This window comes from Callospermophilus lateralis, chromosome 15 (genome assembly GCF_048772815.1).
Source record: "Callospermophilus lateralis isolate mCalLat2 chromosome 15, mCalLat2.hap1, whole genome shotgun sequence".
Taxonomy (NCBI): Eukaryota; Metazoa; Chordata; class Mammalia; order Rodentia; family Sciuridae; genus Callospermophilus; species Callospermophilus lateralis.
In genome coordinates, this window is record NC_135319.1 from 85,240,728 (window position 1) to 85,261,651 (window position 20,924).

Below are 20,924 nucleotides of genomic sequence, written 5' to 3' on the forward strand. Positions count from 1 at the left end.
CCCTTGAGCAGAAAAGTGAAATTTTTTTCTTAAGATGGCAGCTGTTACTTAAGGTGGCCATCCAGGTGCTAAGCAAGGACTTATAAGTATCAGCATCACTTGTAAGGATCAATTTACAATAAACTTATAAGAGGATTGGAGGTTTTAAAACTTTTTTCCTTTTTAAACAATAAAATGACCCAAAGTTAGTATAAATACCCAAAGTCCTAGGACATCATGTAGAGAGCAAATACCTTCAGCTTCCCAGATTGGCTCTAGGGTGGTCTCGTTGGTGGCCGCGCCTCGGCTCTGGCAACACTGGCCCTGCTGTGACCCTCACTCTCAGGTGCCCACGTGTCACCTGTGCTGAAGCAGCCTCACCCTCACTCCATGCTACCGCCACCCTGTGCTTAGCCCGCGGTGCCCAATGATGTTGATCCTGTATTTGATTTCTAAAAATGACAGCCTAGTTCGGCTTTAGGATTCCAATCAATGTCTGGATTTTTTTGTGGGTTACAACAGCTTGTTTTCATAAGAAATATGGTTTCTGCTAATCTCATCTGCAGAGAAGGGCGGTGTGGAAACTGTGAGTAAGGGAACTATATACTTGAAGGTTTCGAGTATCTGTTTTAGCAGGAGAAAAAAAGGCCCTTTACTGAAAATCAAGATGTGGTTTCACATTTTGGTTTGGGGCTAGGGGCTCTGCGTGGCTTAGGACACATTTGGCTCTCCCAGACAGATGCTCAGGGACCTGTCCTCAGAGGTTTCAGTCTGGCACACGCTAAGATGACACTGGTGCCATCAGCCAAGGGCCTTGCTTGTCAACTGCCATGGGAACAGTGGGGAGGGGGTTGACAGGTTCTCCGGTCCCCCTCACTTGTCATCCTTTGCTCCCTCTTCCCGGTGGCCAGCCAGCGTTGGATGCGGCCTAGTGTGAAGGGAAGTGAAATGGGCCCTCTGGGGAATTCTGAGCAGTTAGCTTTTGCTGCATAACAAACTACCCCAAAAAGTGGTGGTTTAAATAAGAACCATTTACTTAGCTTGGATTCTGTGGGTTGGCACTTTGAGCCGGGCTCAGCTAATCCTCTGGGTGGTTCTGTTGGTCTGAGCTGGGAACCCTCATGTGTCTGTGGTCAGCTGTGGGGTGCTAGCTGTCAGCTACCACTAATCAGCCATGAAGAGGAGGGATCCTGCTGTCTCAGTGTAGTCCCAGAACAAGGCAAATTCATGTTGGGCCTGGGCCTATTCAAAGGTTATGGATCATAAATGCAAGCAGATTATCCCTTGTTGGTTTTCAAGCTTCACCACATGCCCCAGCACATGCCCAGGTGGTATCATCATTGTTCAGAGCCTGGGAGAATAACACAGAATCGTGGGTGGGATCTAGTGTATGTGTTTTCTGGTTTTGGTGCTGGGGTGTGAACCCAGGGCCTTGTGCATGCAAGGCAAGCACTCTACCAACTGAGCTACACCCCCAGCCTCCAGGATCTAGTGTATGAAGCATGAGAAAAAGCTTTGAAGTTATCCAACAGAACCCTCTCCAGATGGGATGCCTACTTCACCAGGAGGTAGTAAGTTTCCTATCACCAGAAAGTATTCAAGTAGACCTAGAGATTCCACCACCATCCCAGGTTCTACTTTAGAGGCTTACGACTCGGCAAGCAACACTGCTGATGGTACGCAGTGTCTTTCTGCAAAGAACCAGATTCCAGCTGATGAGCTAAGCTTCGAGGCCTGTCTCAAACCTCCTCAGACCTGGCTGCTCAGGTCTCCCACTAAAAGGCAGAACAGGACTTCTGAGCTGAGATGCCCTGCCACCAGAGGCCTCTCTGCCCCCTGCCCCCAAGCCCCCTGTGTGCCTGTTCACCAGCCCTCTGCCTGCTCCCTGCCCCAACTGCTTGTGCTAACTCAGTCCTTGCCCATTTCTGATCCTGCCAGTCTGAGCTTGCTCCTGAGTCCATTTCTCATTCACAATTCCTGCTTCATTAACCAATGGCAGGCTAGGGTGACCCTGCCCACTTCACCCTGCAATGCCCACACCATCCAGACAGAAACAAACTATAGAACATAAGGCGTACATTTGTAAAACTGGGAGACCACTGGTGCCCACTGCAGCTATTAAATATGACAGATAGTCATGGGACATGTTCTCGATATGTTATTGTTAAATTTTTTTAAAAAACAAGTTCAACCAGAGCACACATGTATGCATGATCCCAGCTTTGCTTTTGTAGGTTTTAACTTTGTAAATATGTTTACCCAAACATCAGTTGGGGTCTCCCTGCCCCTGAAGCCCACCCCAAGGCTTCTCGGAATCCCCAGAGCTTATCTTAGCTGGCCTCTCTACCTTCGGGCTTTGCTTGCTCCTTCAGTCTCTGGTCTCTACTCCATGGACTCAGACATGAGTAAAGCTCAGCTTCTACCTCCAGCTTCAACCCTAGGCCCAGTCCCTGCCAGAAACAAAGCAAGACGGATAAAGTGACCATAGGGCATGTAGGAGGTTGGGAGCTGAGAAAGCTAACTGCGCAGCTCTCCTCGCAACGCAGACCGAATGGCCTGAGGCCTTTTGGTGCTTGGCTCAGGGCCTCAGCAAAGGTGGGACGAGTGCTTCTCATCGGAGCTGGCTGTGTTCTCTGAGAAGCCCCTCAGGGCCTTCAGGGGCTGGGGGGCTGAGGCCCTGTGTGGGGAGCAAGCCTGTGGGGGGCTGGCTCTGGCTCCAGCCTTTCCAGCAGAGGGTGGTCCGTCGGACTGGTCTCTGACCACCAGGTCCTAAGAGCAGGGAGTCTCTAAGGTCGTCCCAGCCCAAATGTTCCACAGAACAGGACTAGACACTTCAAAGTGTCCAGGGGCCTCAGAGATGGAGGGAGAGAAGAAAGCAGAAGGGGAGAGGATGAGGGAAGAGCTGTCACTTCACTCAAACCCCCAGGAGCAGCCAGGTCTTTGGTGCTTATGACCGTCTCTTGCCAGAGCAGAAAGCAAGCGACAGCTCTTAATAAATCTCTTCCCCAGGCTACAGCTGTTTGTTTGTATTAAAACAGGAACATGATAACAGAGCTATAAGTAGCTCCTTGCTCAACCCTGCAAGGTAGGGAGCTAGAGCTCGGGTCCCTAGGGGGAGAAGCCAAGGTCTCCTGCCTGCTGGGAAGGGGCGGCTCTGTGGCAGTCGCAGCTGGTTTGGGTTGTAGGGCAGGTCAAGCAGCCCCAGAGAGGCTGGCCAGGGGTAGCAATGGAACCTGCCCCCAACACGGAACCTTGGCCCCACCGGCAGGGGTGGACAGATACTTCTGATCTGAGCTGCTCTGCCCTTAGGGCTGCAGGGGCTGGGCCAGCGAGGCTGCCTGCTGGAACAGGCCCAGCTGTGGAAGCTAACTCTGGCCCATCCCCCACGCCCCCTTGCCACCCTCTCCTCCTGGGCTCCTCCTCTGTGAAGGGAAGTTTGGAAGGAGAGGACCTTCAAGGTTTCTTCCCCTGACACTAACGATCTCTGTTATTCTCTGCAGAAGAAGTATCAGAAGTCATCAAATTTGAAACAGGTTGCAGAATCACATTGGTTATACAGACACGTATATACATACAGCAATACTAGTATTTATTTTATTCTGCTGCCCTTCCTTGTACACTCAGAAAAATGAGAAATTATACTCCATTTGATTCAAATGTATGATATGTCAAGATCATTGTATTGTCATGTGCAACTAATTTAAAAAAAAAACAAATTTTGAAACAGACACATTTTTAGCACATCACAAAATGGGGGAGGGATTTCTTTTTCTATAGAGAATAAAAATCAAATAGAAACCATAATTGATTACCTAACATATCAACAAGCCCCACAGATCATCACTAGGCTGCTCTCATAGGACAGTGTGGGGGACGGAAACCAGGCAAATTGCAACCCACCCCCAACCCCAGCCTGTTTTTTCATCTATGAGAGGGCACCTGCACTACCTCATCTCCAGTCTACGTCAGAGCCACATGTCTTGATGAGGTGACACCAACACACCAGTGGAAAATAAATAAATTTTTTCTCAAACAACTTTTTTTTTAAAATTAATTAATTAATTTTTTTGGAGACCAGTGTAGTTTTTATTTTTTATTTTTTTAAGAGAGTTAGATAGATAGAGAATTTTTAATATTTATTTTTCAATTTTTGGCGGACACAACATCTTTATTTGTATGTGGTGCTGAGGATCGAACCCGGGCCGCACGCATGCCAGGTGAGCGCGCTACCGCTTGAGCCACATCCCCAGCCCTCAAACAACTTTTTTTTGCCATGCTGAAGACCAAACCCGGGCCTTGATCATGTTGGACAAGTGCTCTACCAGTGAGCCCCATCCCCAGCTCACAACTGTCTTCTAAAAATATGGAACAAATACATCTTATATTTGTATTTTTAAATTATATTAAGATTAGCTTAAAATTGATTGGAGGAAAGAGTTCCATTGACCTGACTGTCCAGGCAGTGTCCAGGGAACAACTAGGTGGAAGAAATCTTGGGGAGTCCATCCTTATTTGTGGCCAACCACCTTGAATTAATTAAAAGCCTACTAAAGAATCCTGGATTCTTTTTAAAGGGTAGTTTTTCCCCCTAGGGATATAGAGTGGCTAGCTAAGTTAACATCTGATGCCCAACAACACCACAGCGGGGGACTGGACTGGGAGGAGGTGTTGGAGGGAGCAAGTATTTCACTGTAAATGGCCAGTCAAAAGTTCCCAAAGCCAGTCAGGCATGGTGGTGCACACCTGTAATCCCAGTGGCTCTGGAGGCTGAGGCAGGAGGATCGGAGGATCTCGAGTTCAAAGCCAGCCTCAGCAAAAGTGAGGCGCTAAGCAACTCAGTGAGACCCTGCCTCTAAATAAAATATAAAATAGGGCTGGGGCTGGGGCTCATGGTCAAGTGCTCCTGAGTTCAATCCCCAGTACTCCATCTCCCCCCAAAAAAGTTCCTGAAGCCACAGACTTTCCCCTCTTTGGGCCTATACTATAAATTTTCTTAGTCAAACATTTTTTTTTTCTGCCAGTGCACAAATCAGTCAGCTGTGTTTTTATTGCAGATGAGACCCATTTCTAATTACTAGTGTCTGGATGCAGGATTTTACGGCAGAAATAAAGAGAGAGCATCAGAAGCTTTGTTTTAGGGAGAGACTAACCTCTTGGAGGCTCCAAAGACACCCACTGTCAATAATGTAACAGTCGACAGTTTACTGAGCACTGAATCTAGCCTAAGAACTTTATAGAAATTAACTCATGGTAGCCATGTGAAGTAGGGATTATTATGATTCCCATTTTAGAAATAACAAAAGTGAACACAGAGAAGTGTAGTTATTTGCCAGAGTTTGTCCACCAAGGGAGCAGGCGTTGGCATTCACACTGCACCACCCTGGCCGCGGGGTCCGGTTCTCCTCATAGCCCTCTATAGCCACTGCAGTGGGCTGTCCCAGAAATAGACAAGCCAACTCACATCCACGTGGGGAGCTGGCCAGCTGCATGATGTCGAGGTCAGAGGAAGCCAGCTTGGAGAGGGGGAGCAGGTCTGCCATGGATATACCTGCAGACCATGGCACGTGGCAGAGATTGATGTTGGGGTCCAGTCCACGAGTTGCCATTGGAAAAGGGGTTGCGACTGATGAACGTGAGCACTCCAGAATCTCTGGTGCCCTGCATCTGGACCTGTCCCCTGTGCCTGGTCAGCATATCCCTCCAAGACACAGCCCCAGCCCTGCACGGGAACCAAGAAGTCTGTGTATTCCTTTGCTCTTCCCATTGGCAGTGACAGTCTCTAGTGCCTGGTGGGGGACAACACAGCAGTGGTAGGACAGAGGTTGAAGGCAATGCCCAGGGTCCAGAAGCCATGGTGACACCAGCGGTTGGACCCAGGGGCTGGAGGCACCACCAGTGATCCCAGCGGCCGCCACTGGGGCAGCAGTGGGAGCTGCCCAGGCAGGCCCCTCGTTGGCCAGGCCCTGGCAGTGGATTCAGCTGCCCGGAGGCCTCTGTCCCCGCCTGATCTGAGCCGGCTTCTTCAGGCTTCCCTCAGCAACAGCGACTGCCCGACTTCCGCCCCTGAGCTTCTTTTCTGTTTGAGTTGGCCAGAGGAATTTCAGTTGTTTGTGCTCAAGAACCGTGATGGAAGGGTGGTGGTGCCTTCAGGCACCTTAGGGGAGAGCTGATTCTGCCTGCAGCTGACACCCGTCTCTGATTCCACACCCACCGTCCTCCTCGGGATCCTGTGAGTAACTGTATATCCTGTTTAGGGGACCAACTGCAGTTCTGGCAACTTGGGTGTCCTGGTCTGCTTGCCATCCAGGTTACCTTTTCCATGCAGATAAACAAGCAGCCTGGTTGAGAGAACAGCCTGTGTGCGGCCGCCTAGGTGTTGGGTTAATGTGCGTTTTCAGTGCAGGTCTTCCCTCAGGATGCCAATAAATGAGGTTTTGACTTGAATCCTCAGAGGATTCATCTGCCTTCTCTGGGCGACTAGCTTATGTGTGCAGCAAGATTTACCTGGGAAGGCTGGGGATATAGCTCAGTTGGTAGAGTGTTTGCCTTGCACGCATAAGGCCCTGGGTTCAATCCCCAGTACTACACACACACACACACACACACACACACACACACAGAGACAGATTTACCTGGGAAACAAGCCCTCATGTGATGGGAGAAAGGGGTAGGGGCTAGGAACAGAAAGTCCCACCCCCTTGGTGGGATGTGTGTCCTTTGGCCACAATCTGGTTCTGACCCTCATCTGCTGACGATAGGTCTGACCTCATTGCCCTCATTGCTTTGCTACAAGGATTCCATGTAAACTGGAGCACAGTACCAGGTGCATGTGAATCCTCAAGAAATGCTGGCTGCTCACAAAAGAGCCACCAGAGGCAGTAACAGTAATGATAATAAACGCTGCTGGTAAGGAGCAGAGGCCTCTCATTTTCGGTAGAACTGAGGACGTTCTGGAAGCCAGCATGCGGGAGGGATCCCAGAGCTGACCCAGTCCTGGAATGCAGCCCTCCTGCCTCTATAAACCCCAGTCACTTGAGGGATTTGTGCTGGCTGCAGAGCTGACCATGAGAACCTTCAGGGTGGACTGTGGAGCAAATGGACATCACAAAAATATGCACACCTGAGGGCTGGACCCTGCGTGTGCCCCACCTTCTGAGTGTGCCCACCTTCTGAGTGTGCCCACCTTCTGAGTCCAGGTGTGCCTCTGGCTGGCCAGCTCCTCCCCCAAACCCTCTTCAGGAGCAAACCCCCAATCTGCCCCTTCTATTTTTCAGGGCTTTCTCTCTTTTGTCCCTGTTTGTCCCCTTGAAGACTTGCCTCTTCATTCCCAAATGGCTCACCCAAGATCTTTTGCTTCACTGGATTCTCTAATTTAGAAAAATTCTCTTGTGATTTTTAGGGGTGGAAGCAAACATTCTTTTTTCTCATCCCTCCAAACCTTAACCATACAGAGACCTCATGTTGATAAACACAGAAGAAATGTTTTCCAAACTTTTTTTCGTCTAGTGGTGGAATCCTTTTTCCAAACAATATCTTAGGCAGAACCCCAAGATGTGAAACATGCTTTTAAAAATCAAAAACATGAAATCAGCCATTCTGAAGTGAGCAACCGAGTGGCATTTAGTGCCCTTGCAACGCTGGGCAGCCGCCCTCTCCAGCTAGTTCTAGAACACTTTCATCACGGCACAACATGACCTGCACAGGTACCCCTTAGGCAGTCACTCTCCTTCCCCCTGTCCCTGGCCACTCTGGCTTCTCCTCTCTAGATTTTCTTATTCTGAATGTCGCATGTGAACAGAATCATGCACCCTGTGGCTTCAGATGGAGCATCTTTCCTGGACATAACGGTTTGTAGGTTCATCAGAGTCGGAGCCTGGATCGATTCCTCACTGTGTTCTGTGTCTACTAGTATTCCATGGTGTGGCTAGACAGGGTTGCACTTACCCATTAGTCTGTTGAAACTAACAGGCTTCTGCTGTCACAATCCACAGGGGGTACTAAGCTCCTGCCCTGCCTTCAGCTTTTCCCTGGTGGGGCCTCCAAGGAGGCTCCCTGAAGTGCTAATTTGTTTCCCTTGGAGTGCTCCTACCTGGAGTTGAAGTCTAGGCTTCTGCAGAACTTTCCTTTAAATGAAAAGCTCTGCCAGGCTCCTCTCCTTTCTGGCTGCTTTCATGCAAAGGAGGGGCTGGTGGGCAATGGGGGGAGGAATCCAGGGAAGCAGGCAGGGGGTGCAGGGAGGGTCCCAGTGGGCGGGCTGCCTGCTGCCTTTTACAGCTTCCCTCCTGAAACTCCAGCCACACCTGGGTGCGCACGGCCCACCCTCCCCGTCAACAGGTGCCAGGCTGCCGCGTCAGCGCCTTTCCACAAGTTTCCTGGCTCTCCGCGGAACTCGAGTGGAGGTTCCCCAGGTGCACACCAGAAGCCCACTGAGCCTTTGACTCCTTCCTAGAAAGAGAGGCCGATCCCGCCGAGAGCGTAAGGGCCAGCCTGTGGTTCTGGGCCAGGACCGTCCCGCTGTGGGTGCAGCCAATCAGATGCAGGGGCTGCTTTAGTTAGATAAGCCTCTTCTGAAAGGAGCCCCGCTGATGTAATAACCGGGAAAATCCTGTGTGAAAGGCCGGAGGGAAGGGCTGCGAAGCCAGATTCCATGTGGGCAGGAAGGCTTGTCTAATCTCCCAGCCGGCCGGGCCCAGGTAGGAGGCTCAGCTGGTTGGTGCCGGTGCAGGGGTGGAGACAGGTTGTTTGCCCAGCTGGTTGAGGTGGCTCAGGGCCTGGGCCCCTGAGTGGAAGAGGAGAAAGCCCAGGTGCTGGAAAGCAGATTCTGGAGGCAGCGTCCAAATTCCAGGCCGGCCCCAAAGGTAAGTGAGAAGGCAGAGCGTTGCCACCCGCTTCCTGGCTGGGAGCCCTGCTAGGTGCAGAGACTCCAGATGCAGCCAGGCCTTCCCTCTGCGGATCTGAAGCTTACACTTCACCAGTTGTTGGCCATTCTTTCCAGTCTGTTCGGAAACCTAGTTCATAATCCCAGCTTCTGGGGAGGCTGAGGCAGGAGGATCGGGAGTTCAAAGCCAGCCTCAGCAATTTAGTAAGAACTTTTCTCTAAATAAAATACAAAAGGGCTGGGGATGTGGTTCAGTGGTTGAGGGACCCTGGGTTCAATCCCTGGAACCAAAAAGAAAAGGAAAAACGAACAAACAAAAAAAACCCCTAGTTCAAATACCCAGTTTTTAATAAAATTATTAAATTTATCTGGTGAATCAATGTCAAAATTAATATCACTTTGGATTATATGAAACTATCATTTTGGACAGTTCAACTTGATGGATGCAGGGAAGTTAATAACAGTAACAGTCAACATTTGGAAGAATCATCTTCCAAATGAATGGAAGAACTACACTGAAGTGATCAATTTTAATCTGTTTTTTTTTGGGGGGGGGGGCTACTGGGGATTGAACCCAGAGATACTTTACCACAGAGCTACATCCCCAGTCCCCTTTTATCTTTCATTTTAAGACAGGGTCTCACTAAATTGCTTAGAGCCTCGCTAGATTGCCACCTCAAACTTGTGAGCCTCCTGCCTCAGCCTCCCGAGTTGCTAGAATGGCAGTGCATGTGCCACTGTGTCTGGAGATCGAATTTAAGTAACTGAAGATTCTTACATTCTATAAGTGAGCCTGAATTGTGTGTGTGTGTGTGTGTGTGTGTGTGTGTTCATAGCAAATGGCGTGAATTTCATAAGGGATCATACCATTTCAATGAGTTCGGGGTGAGGGGATTTGAGGACTGGGGTGACCTCACTTGGGATTTTCTGCTGGAGGCATTTTACTGGGGCCTACTCACAGCACTGATGTCTTATTTCCAATGAATGTTCAGTCCATGTAGCTCAGTGTTGGTTGAACGAATAAGAAAACCAATGGGCGAACTTTAAGTTTTCTGAGGAAATAATCCCATAAAAGCCCCATTCCTGTGGCGGGAGAAATCCTGAATTAGAAGGCAAGAGGCTGAGTTCTATTTCCGGCTCTTCTCCTCCCCGTCCTGGGTCTTTGGCAGGCCCCTTGCCTTCTCCGGCCTCAGTGTCCCCTCTGGGTTAGACAGATGTCTCTAAGGCACCAGCTCTAAAGGTCTCTGGTGTCTAAACCTTCTGTAAATTAAGTCTCTCCACCTGGGAAAAGTGAAGGTGGGAGCTTGGTCCTGCTTGTGGGGCAGGGTCTCAGGACTCCCCGTGTATGACCTGAGTGTGTGGGAAGCGTCAGCAGCACAATGATCCTGAGTCAACCCGGGTCACCGTGTGAGTGAGCCCCGGGAAGGACTCCAGCTGTCTTGGCAAGTTTCCGTGATGATTTCCCAACTACTTCTTTTCCTCAGCGAGGAAACCATTCCCCTTTCGTAAAAATGTGGGTAGAAGTGAAACTGATTTGGTGAAACAAGTGTTTAGAGTAAAATCTACGAAGACCAGATGTTGTTGAGAGCAGTGGGTTTCACGCCTGCTAATGTTGGGCACCCAGCTCTGCTGTCACCAGCATGAGAAAGCCGTCATGCTGAATTCCCAAGCTGCACACAATTGGAAACAGCAAACACTCCATGAGCAATGCTTCTCCAGCCCTCGGGCCCACAGGCCCCGTGTGGCTGTGTGTGTATAGACGCCTGTGTGTGTGCGCTTGGCATGGGCCAGGCAGGCCGCGCCCACCCGCCTCCCAGCAGGTCTGCCAACCCCAGGGCCGGGAGGGAACAGCAGCCCCGACTGGGAAAGGAGCTTGGGTGGCATACTGCAAAAGCAAACCTTCAAAAGTAATTTTCCATGATGTGACTGCAGAGATAAGCCTTTCACATCATCTGGCTTTGGAGTTCGGGGAGAGGTGCAGACAGAAAGCCTCAGCGCTCCTTCCGTTCTGCACCTGTTGACACCCTCTCATTTCTTCCAGTCGCCCCTGACAAAATTCTGAGGGACGTTCATTGGAAGTAAGACACCTGGACTCCCTGAGTGACCATGGGCAACGAGAACAGCACCTCGGAGCGCCAGGTGGGTATGGGGAAGCTCCTCCTTAGAGTTGCCCGGCTCTCTTGACCTTGACCACACTCTTCCCTGCTCCCCAGCGCCTCCTCTGTGCCCAGGAAAGGCCAAGCAAAGCCCCGGCTCATGCCTAGACGCACGCAGGCACTCACCCCACCGTGGAGGCTTGTTAATGGCATTTTCAAATTCTCTCATTTTATAAGCCATGAACTTTAGTTTTCCATTTTATTCTGAGCTTCTAAAATTGACATAATGAGAATTTGGCACACTACTGCCCAGACTGTGCCCACTCAACAACTTAACATGGTTTTAGTGGAGGAGGTTAAAATCTTCCCAGTCTTCCCTTCAGTAGAGCCATGGCCATTAAACATGATTTTGAAATCGATCTGCGTTGAGCAGATGAAATGCAAACTCTTGTTCTCATGGTAGGCAAGGTTTCCACAATTGAGGAATGGGCTTTTAACTGCCGGATGTTGCCTAAGGCTGGGAATAGGATCTATCCAAATTCTATCATGATCCATTTTCAGTCTGAGAATATTAACAATGTCCTGGTGAGAAAAAATCAGGGAGACACGCTTTCCCATTCTGCTCACATGGAGTGGGAATTTTGGATTAATGGTGTTGAGTTCTTTGAGAAAATTGGATCCCAAAGCCAACCTACTGCAATTAGTTTCCCTCTGCCATTTTCTTCCCTACAATTTTCTTTTCTCAAGCAGGAAAACAGAAACTATCAAAAGAAGAGGTGGCAAAGTCCAGGGATTTTATGGATAGGCAAGAAACCATTGGTGTGGGTGTGAGACAATAGGGAGAGGTGGGTACTATGGCAAACAGGCCAGTTCTTGCCCAAAGCAGCTGAAATGAGTTCTTGTCAATTCCAGCTGATGGTTGCCATGTGGGATGACTCCTCCTTGTGCAGGGCCGTTTCTTTAAAATAAGCCAAAAGCCCCTATTTTTCTATGAAGTCTTAAATTTTTTTTAAATCAAACTTTTTGCTTTGAGACAATGGTAGATTTACGTGCAATTTTAAGCAATAATACAGAGAGATCCCATGTACCCTTTACGCAGTTTCCCTTAAATATAACATCTTGCAAGACTATTACACAGTATCATAACATGATTCCTCTGAAAGTCCTTTTATAGCCACACCAGTTTCCCTCTTGTCTCCCATTCTAGACCCTGGCAACCACTAATCTGTTCTCTACTTCTATTATTTTGTCATTTCAATAATGTTATATAAATAGAATTATACAATGTGTGACCTTTTAGGATATTCAGCATAATTCTCTTGAGAGTCATCCAAGTTGGATGTATTGCTGAATAGTATTCCACTGTATGGAGGTGCTGTAGTTCCTTGAATCATTCATCCATTGACGCAAAACTGGGTCACTTCTCATTTTTTGCTATTACAAATAAAGTTGCTGTTTTCATTTCTCTGAGATAAATACCCAAGAGAGCAATTGCTGGGTCACATGATGGGTGCATGCTTAGTTTTATAAGGTACTGCTGGGCTTTCTCCCAGTCACTGTACCATTTTACATTCTCACCACCAACTTATGAGCAATCCAGTTTCCCTGCATCTTGACCATCATTGGGTGTTATCCCTATTTGATGCTGCCAGTCTCTTAGATGTGTTGTGTGATCTCATGATGGTTTTAATTTGCATTGCAATGGTGGATAATGATGTTGAAAAAATTTCACATGCTTATTTGCCATCTTTAGATGTGATTTTGTGTGTGTGTGTGTGTGTGGTGCTGGGGATTAAATCCAGGGCCTTGTGCATGTGAGGCAATCACTCTACCGACTAAGCTATACCCCCAGACCTAGACATGGTTTCTTTTTCCAAAGTTTCAGTTATCTGTGATCAACTACGACCTAAAGACATTAAATGGACAAATTCCAGAAATAATAATTTATAAGTCTTAAACCTTGTACTGTTCTGAGTAGTATGATAAAATTTCACACCATCTGGTGCAGGATGTAATATCATCCTTTGGTCCAGTGTATCCATGCTGTATATGCTATCTACCCGTTAGTAATTTAGTGGTGTCTTTGTTTATCAGATTAACTGTCATAGCACTGTGGTGCTTGTATTCAAATAACCCTTACATGGTATCCTAATGATATTTCACAATGCCTATGTTGTTCATTTTACTTCATCTCATCATGTGGAAAATTACATCATCTCACATCACAAAGAAGAGAGTGAAAAAGAGACCACAGTTACATAACTTATTATGATTTGTTGTATAATTGTATTTATTATTATTTATTGCTATTAATGTCTTAATGTGGTTAATTTGTAAATTAAACTTGGTCATAGGTATATATGTATAGGAAAAGCATAGTAAATATAAATTTCAGTATTACCGTGGTTACAGTCATTGCCACTGTGGTCTTAGAATGTATCCCCAATGGATACATTCTGTTCATTCTCATTTTCTATTTGGATTATCAGTATTACTGTTGTTATTTTTGCATTGGGTTTTAAGAATCCTTTATACAGATGAGATATTAGTCTTTTGTTAGATTATGGTTTGGTAATATTTTCTCTTATTCTGGAACTTACCATCCTTTGATCAGGGTCTTTTACAAAGCAAAAGTTTAAATCTTAAAGTGGTACAATTTATCAGTTTTTTCTTTCATGAATAGTGCTGTTGGTATCAAGTCTAAATGTTCTTTGCTTAGCCTTACATCCTGAAGATTTTCTCCTATTATTTTTTCTAAAAATTTTTACATAAATTTTACATTTATGTTCAAGTTTGTGATCCATTTTGAGTGAATTTTTGTGTAAGGTGCTAAATTTAGGTTGAAGCTTATTTTCTTTAATAAATTGGGCTTGGGATGTAGCTCAGTGATAGAGCACTTGCCTAGCATGTGTGAGGCCCTGGGTTCAATCCCCAGCCCCCCTCTTTTTTAGAGCAGTTTTAGGTTCATAACAAAATTGAGCAGAAGGTGCAGAGATTTCCCATATGCGCCCTGTCCCCACACAAAAATAGCCCCCCCCCATTGTCAACATCCTGTACCAGTGGGGTACATTTATTATGACTGATGAACCTTCGCTGGCATCTTATTACCCAGAGGGCACAGATGACATGACGGTTCAGGCTGGATGTTGAACCGTCTATGAATTTTCACAAATGTGTGACAGGTATCTACCATTATAGTATCACCCTGAGTATTTTCACTGCCCCCAGGTCTCTGTGCTCTTTATCATCTCTGTAGTTTTTGACTTCTCCAGAATGTCCTATGGTCAGAATCATGCAGTATTTTCTTAAGATGGGTTTCTTTCATTTAGCAATATGTGGTTGAGATTTCTCTGTGTCTTTCCACGGCTTGGGTGCTGGTGTCTTCTGAGTGATGGATGCGCTAGAGTTTACTTGTCTACTGAAGAACATCTTGGTTGCTTCCAAATTTTGAATAAAGATGCAGTAACATCCATGTGCGGGTTTTTGTGGAGGCATAAGTTCAGAGGTGGAGTCTTTGAGAGGGGATTCAATCATGAGGGTTCTGACCTCATGGGTGGATTAATCCACTTATGACTCTGGAGCTTAATGGTGTGGGGAAGGGTTTTGTTGTAAAAGCGCTCGCTCTCCCTCTCTCTCTCTCTCTCTCTCTCTCTCTCTCTCTCTCTCTCTCCTGTCCAGCTGCCATGAGGTGAGTAGTTTTTGCTCCTTACAGTGATGTTTTGCCCAAAGCAAGAGAACCAACTGATCATGAACTGAACCCTCAGAAACCAGGCTAAAATAAATCTTTCTTCTTTTCCAGTTCTTTTTCTCAGGCATTTTGTCATAGCAATAGAAAGCTGTGACACATTTTCTGACACATGATTCTTCCAAATTCTCACCAGCATTCTGGATTTGGGTCATTCTTGTAGGTGTGTCGTGGTATCTCATTATTGCTTTATTTCCCCGATGCCTGATGACTTGGGGAATCTTTCCACATGGGCCATACTTGCCTTCTCTCTATCTTCTTTGGTGAGGCGTCTATTAAAGTCTTTGGCTTATTTTCATCAGGTCATTGGCATTTTTATTGCTGAATTTTGAGAGGTTTTGTATATTTTAGATAGCAGTTCTCTTTTAGGTGTGTCTTTTGTAAATATTTTCTCTTAGGGCTTATCTTGCTCTATTGAGGTTGAGGTTCATTTCTTGGTGTTTGTTGTAGTTTTGCCCATTACTGTCTGTCTCTCCAGCCCCATTTGTTGAAAACACCATTCTTCCTCTACTGAATTGCTTTTGTATCTTTGTAAAAGATCAGCTAAACTGCTGGTCGTGGTGATGCCTGCCTGTAGTCCCAGCAACTTGGGAGGCTGAGGCAGGAGGATTGCAAGTTCAAGGCCAGCTTCAGCAACTTAGTGAAATCCTGTCTCTAAATAAAAAGTAAAATGGGCTGGGGATGTGGCTCAGTGCCAAAAAAAAAAAAAAAAAAAAAAAAAAAAAATCAGTTAAGCATATTTGTGTGGGTTGCTTCTGGGTTCTCAGCTCTGCTTCATTGATTGTCTTAATTACTCTAGCTATTGAACACGTCTTGAAGTCAGATGCAGTGATTCTTCCCACTCTATTCTCTTTTGAAGCTGTTCTCAGGATTCTGCAACCTACGGTTTTTAAAATAAATTTTAGAATAGATCTATATATACAAAATAAAGATTGCTGGGGCTTTGATAGGAATTACTTCTCTAGATCAACTGGAGAAAATTTGACTTTTTCCTGTGCCGAGTCTTCTAGTCCAGGAACAATGGACTGTCCATTTCTTCAGGTCATCTTTATTTCTTTCATCACCAGCATTTTGTAATCTTCAGTGAACAGACCCACACGTGTCTTGTTAAGTTTTACTTAAGTAGAACATTTTCTCTGGAGTGACTGTAGATTATTTCGTGTTTGTCACTTTGGTGTCCACACATTTATGGTGAGGGCCTTGATTTAGTGTGCTGATGTTGTAGTCTACAGCTGATGAGCTCAATTACCAGTTCCAGGGGCTACTTTGTTAGCATTGTTGATTCCTTCGGATTTTCTATGTAGACAATCATGTGATTTGCAAATAGAGACTATATCGTTTCTTTTCTTCCATTTCCATGATTTTCATTTCTTTGCTCTTTTTCATTAATACAGTGACTAGGACTCCCAGTGCTATGTTGATTAAGAGCAGTGAGAGAGGAACCCTTCTCTTCCTATATTTCCACTGCCAAGGGGAAAGCATTCAGTCTTTACTTAAGCAAGCTTAAGCTGCAAGGTGGTTTTTTTTGTTTTTTTTTTTTTTTTTGGTACTGGGGATTGAACTCAGGGACACTCAACCACTGAGCCACATCCCCAGCCCTGTTTTGCATTTTATTTAGAGACAGGGTCTCACTGAGTTGCTTAGTGCCTCACCCTTGTGGAGGCTGGCTTTGAACTCATGATCCTTCTGTCTCAGCCTCCTGAGACACGGGGATGACAGGCTTGCACCATTGTACCCAGCTTGCCAGTTTTTTTATAAACACCCTTGTCGAGTTGAGGAAGTTCCTCTCTATTCTAGTTTGCTTATGATTTTTTAAAATCATGAACAGGTGTTGGATTTTATCAAATGCTTTCTCTGCATCAATTGAAATAATCATAGTATCTTTCTTCTTTGGACTGTTGATATGATGGATGACGTTGGCTGATTTTCAAATGTGGAACCTGCCCTGCACTCCTGGAATAAGTCCCACTTGGTTGTGGTCCATAATTATTTTGACACGTGCTAGCATCAACTTGCTACTGTTTTGTGGAGAACTTGTACCTAAATTCACAAGAAGTGTTGCTGAGTCGTTTTCTTTTGGGGTCTGGTTTTGGTATCAGAGTAATGCTAGCCCCACCAAATGAGCCGAGATGTGCTTACTCCTGTTTTCTAAAACATTGTGTAAAATAAATCTTACATTAAAAAAAAAAAAAAAAGTTGGCAAGCAGTTTCGGTTATTTTTGGACACTGTGAACCTGGCAAGGGTGCCTGCTGGCTGGGTCAGCTCAGGTCCCCTCCTTGTAGTCTCCACCTGAAAGACTGTTCCCTGCTGTGTTGGTGTGGAGCAGCACAGCCACCTGCAGAGAGCCCTCCAAGGGTAGGTGAGCACAGGGCACTTCCTGAGCATGGCCTTCACTCCTCACTAACAAACCAAGGGGCGTGGCTTCACCCCTCCCTGGGTTCCCCTGGACTCCACTTAAGGTTCAAGTTCCCTCAAGTCCCCACAGCTAGACAGAGCAGCAGTACTGACCCAAGGAGGGACTTTCGTTCTTCAGGGACCTTTAGCAACGTCTGGAGACAATTTGTGATAAGGTCTGAGATGTGAGGGCTACTGGCATCTAGGTGGCAGAGATCAGGGCTGTTGCAAAATATCCAACAATGCTCAGAATCGTCTCGCCCGGCACAGAATTGTCTGGCACAGAGCCCCAACAATGCCAAGAACAGAGGAGCATTAGCCTTCTTAACTGCTTTAACAGAACTCCTTTCGGGGGGTGGGCAAACTTCCCTAACTGGAGATGAATTTTGATATGATGGGGTGGCCAGCACCCCGACAGAGCAGGTTCCTGCTCAGGAGGTGTGAGCCACCCGGGAAAAGAAAAAGCCTGAAACAATCAGTAAGAAATAAGACAAAGACAAAGATTAGATTTAAAAAGCCGGAGCATCTGTTGGGTCTTCCAGACCTGATAGAACTGGAGCTGAACAACTGAAGAGGGCCCCAATTCTGTGTTTAAGGGGGAGTGCATCAAAGGTGGGGTAAGGTTCAGTGGGAGGGGTCTTGTTAGGTGCTTGCTTCTCTGTGTGGCAGGGGTATTGCGTAAACAGGTCGACTGGCCTTTGGCAGGCTACCCCCATCTCCAGGAGCATGATCCGGGCATTCTCCACCTGGGGAACTTCAGTCCAGGAGTTCCCAGAGGAGTGGTCTCTCTGCCTTAAAGGCTCAAACAAACCATAATATATAGCCTCCAACATTCTGACCTGAATTCAGACAAAGTGAGGATGCCTTAACTCTCTCCCCATTGTCTAGAATGGGTGGCTTTTGTCACCTGGCAGAGACTCACAGAGTGGGACATGTCAGGTGAAGGGTGAGGACTCTCACAAGACTCTTGCTGTGTGCATTTGGCAAAATGCTTTCCATAAAGGGGATTCCACCTCCCCCTGCTCTCCTCAGGGTGTGAGGGCCCATCTCACCGTGGCCTTGCAAGCTATGACTGTTTTAATGCCTCAGGACCTTACAAATCAGAAGGGTAAACATGTGTGGGTTTAGATGCCCTCCTCCCGCCCTGCTGACCCCTTGCTCCCCAGGCCTGCCAGCTCCCCACCCCAGCCTCCCCGCTATGTGGGCCCTGTTGAGTGTCAGGGTTGCCTTCCCGGCTCTGCAGAGTTTCATCTCCAGCCTCTCCAGTCGTGAGCATTGCGCACCCAGCGTGTCTCTGCAGCCACCCGAGTTCCTCAGACCCCACTCAGTGTCTCCCCACCACCATCCTGCTTCTCCTCCTGTGCTCTCCACCTCCCACAATCCTCCTGCTCTTGAGGATCTGGTCTGCCATCCAAGACCAAAATCCGGAGGCCACCCTGACACTGCATGCTGCCACCCCCACATCTGCTGTGTCACCCTGTGATTGATTGATGGCCTGGGTATTTAGCCTTCTGAATTTTGTGTGATCAGGACTTTGGGGGCTACAGGAGACAGAAGCCCACCCCCAGTGATGGTGGGCAGAGACAGGCAACATTGGCTGGTAGAAACGGGGAGCCTGCCACAGTCTGGCTGGGCACGATTCAGGAGCCACTTGTCAAAAGAAACTAACTTTATTTTTAGAACCACACACGCCAAACAAAACAGCTCCTCCGGAAAAACCCTCAGAGCCCAACTGCCACCACTGGCTTCCCACAAGCCACTCTTACACCCACCAGCCTCTCCACCTCCCACAATCCTCCTGCTCTTGAGGCTGATTGGCTGGGTCGCATGGGCAGAGCCAAAAAAAGTCCCCCAATGAGCAGCTCCGTGGTCTGAAAGGGCAGGGAAACAGCCCAATGAGCATCACCGCAGAGGAGCCAATCAGCTAGATGTTGCTGGGGCCGCTGTGAGCCAATCATCAGCCGGCAGTCTGGAAGTTTGATGGCAGCTGGAAGTTTGCTGGGGCCCCTTCAGCTGTGGCTCTCAACAGGAGCCCACAGCTTCAGCCACGCGTTGGCTTAGCCCACAGCTTCCAAAGATGACCTGAGTTCCCTCCTCTCTGGGTCTTGCTCTACTTGCCTCTGTGACTCCCCAGTGTTCAAGGGCCTGCCCTCAGCCTGGAGGAAGAAAAAAAGTGCCCTTCCCAACTCTAGGTCCCCATGCTTTTGCCCGCTAAGGGTCCAGCCAGATTTGGCCTCCCTAAGGAATTGGACCAGCCCTGATTGTGTCGTGTGCCTTCCCTGGGATCAAACACTGTGCCCAGAATGTGGACCCTCTAATAGTCCAAGTCATGCACCAACCCCTGGAGGGCACAGGGAGGCCCGCTCAGTGAGGCCCATCTGCAGAGTTTGGAGCAGTTTCTCAGAGGACAGAGGTGACACTGATTCAGTACATCGTCTTATCTAAGGTTTCCCCTCGTCCTTCCCACAACCTCTCCCCTCTCACCTGGACGGTCACTATCGCCTCTGTGCTGGTTTCTCTGACTCTGTGTGCAGTGGGGGTCCACCCAGGCCCCCTTCCTCCCAGCAAGCTCTTCATCTGTGAAGATGCACCTGGGGGTCTCTGCAGCCTGCTTACAAGAGAACTTGGGAAGAAAGACGTGAGATGAGGAATCTCCTGTCTGTAGGTTAAGGAGCAGGTTTGCAGGCCAGCTGTGTCACAGGGGCAGAAGATGAGGGACAAGCCAGCCCGGTACTGGGCTTCCCCTCCTTCTGTTGTCTGATTCCACCTGGGTGCCCACGGGCAGGGTGGGCGGGAACAGGCCGCGCAGGAGTGCATTGCCCACTGGGGCCTTGGAGTGGAAGCCAGAGGCCCTGCAGGTCTCTGTTCCTCTCGCCTGTCTTAACCGTGGGACCCTTGGCTTTCAGCAGGAGGACGCCAACTTGCGTAATGTCGTCCTGTGGCCTCCGAACCCTGACGCTGTGCAGGTATGGGATGTGTGGTGCCCTGCACGTGGCTTTCAGCCCTGCTAACATCTGTGGCTGCAGCCAGTCTGGTGTGCTTGTGCATTTGAATACTTAGGTTTCTCCTTCTCCCTGTCCATCCCATAGACCCCTAGTAGGTTGTAAAGCAGTAGAAATGAGCAATACATGTTTAGGTTTTTAGAAATAACATTTTGGTGTGCGTATCCCCAACCTGGCTTGGCTGATGTGCTCTGAGTTGAGGAACGAGGCTGCTGTTGTTAGAGGATTGGGAATGCAGACCTGGGAGCCATTACCAATGCTTCATGCTCTTCTGCTTTGATATCTGTCATCCTGGAGTGAGGCTGGAATAAGGTAGTGGCCCCACCTTTGCCTCCAATGGGCAAAACGAATTAGTCATTAAAAAGATTAAATTGCAAATCCACCCTCAGCGTCATGATGCAGGCATGCATGATGCAGGCATGATGAGCTCACCGCTTTGGCTTTGCCCAAGGTCCTTGCCATCCATCAGGGTCGGGGCAGATGAATGCTTTCCCTCCATGTCACAGTGGTTTTCCTGAAGAGGCTATTGGGGTCAGCGTGTACCTGTGGGTGTGCTCGGGGAGGCAGTGAGACCCCGGCTCCTTGCTTGCCTGCTCTGAAGTCCCTGTCATGCCGGTGTACGTCTGGCTTAGTCATCAAGGTGATGTGCTCTTTGCTTTAAGAGGTGCTCCACCCTGAAGCCAGTGCCAGATGGGGTGCTTGATGGATTCGTGTCTCTGCCTATTCCAGCAGGGAGTGACATTTGAGGTTGTGAAATGACGAAGTCTGGTGATGCCTTTGAACACATGTGAGGGTCCAGCCTGATTTGGCCTCTCACAATCCCTTGAGA

General features: G+C 47.9%; 1 protein-coding gene and 1 non-coding gene across 10 annotated transcripts in view; both read left to right on the forward strand.

Annotated features, from left to right (window-relative positions):
• Window positions 1-20,924, forward strand: part of Tacc2 (transforming acidic coiled-coil containing protein 2) — a 190,705-nt gene that overhangs the window by 7,726 nt on the left and 162,055 nt on the right. For all 9 annotated transcript variants that reach the window (XM_077105524.1, XM_077105516.1, XM_077105517.1 and 6 more), the window contains exon 2: window positions 10,899-10,996. In XM_077105524.1, the coding sequence (XP_076961639.1) occupies window positions 10,964-10,996 (33 nt within the window). In that variant the 5' untranslated portion in view covers window positions 10,899-10,963. The remainder of the gene's footprint in view (window positions 1-10,898; window positions 10,997-20,924) is intronic.
• Trnaa-ugc (transfer RNA alanine (anticodon UGC)) lies at window positions 6,495-6,568 on the forward strand. The gene has a single exon. It is a non-coding gene; the product is annotated as a tRNA-Ala (tRNA).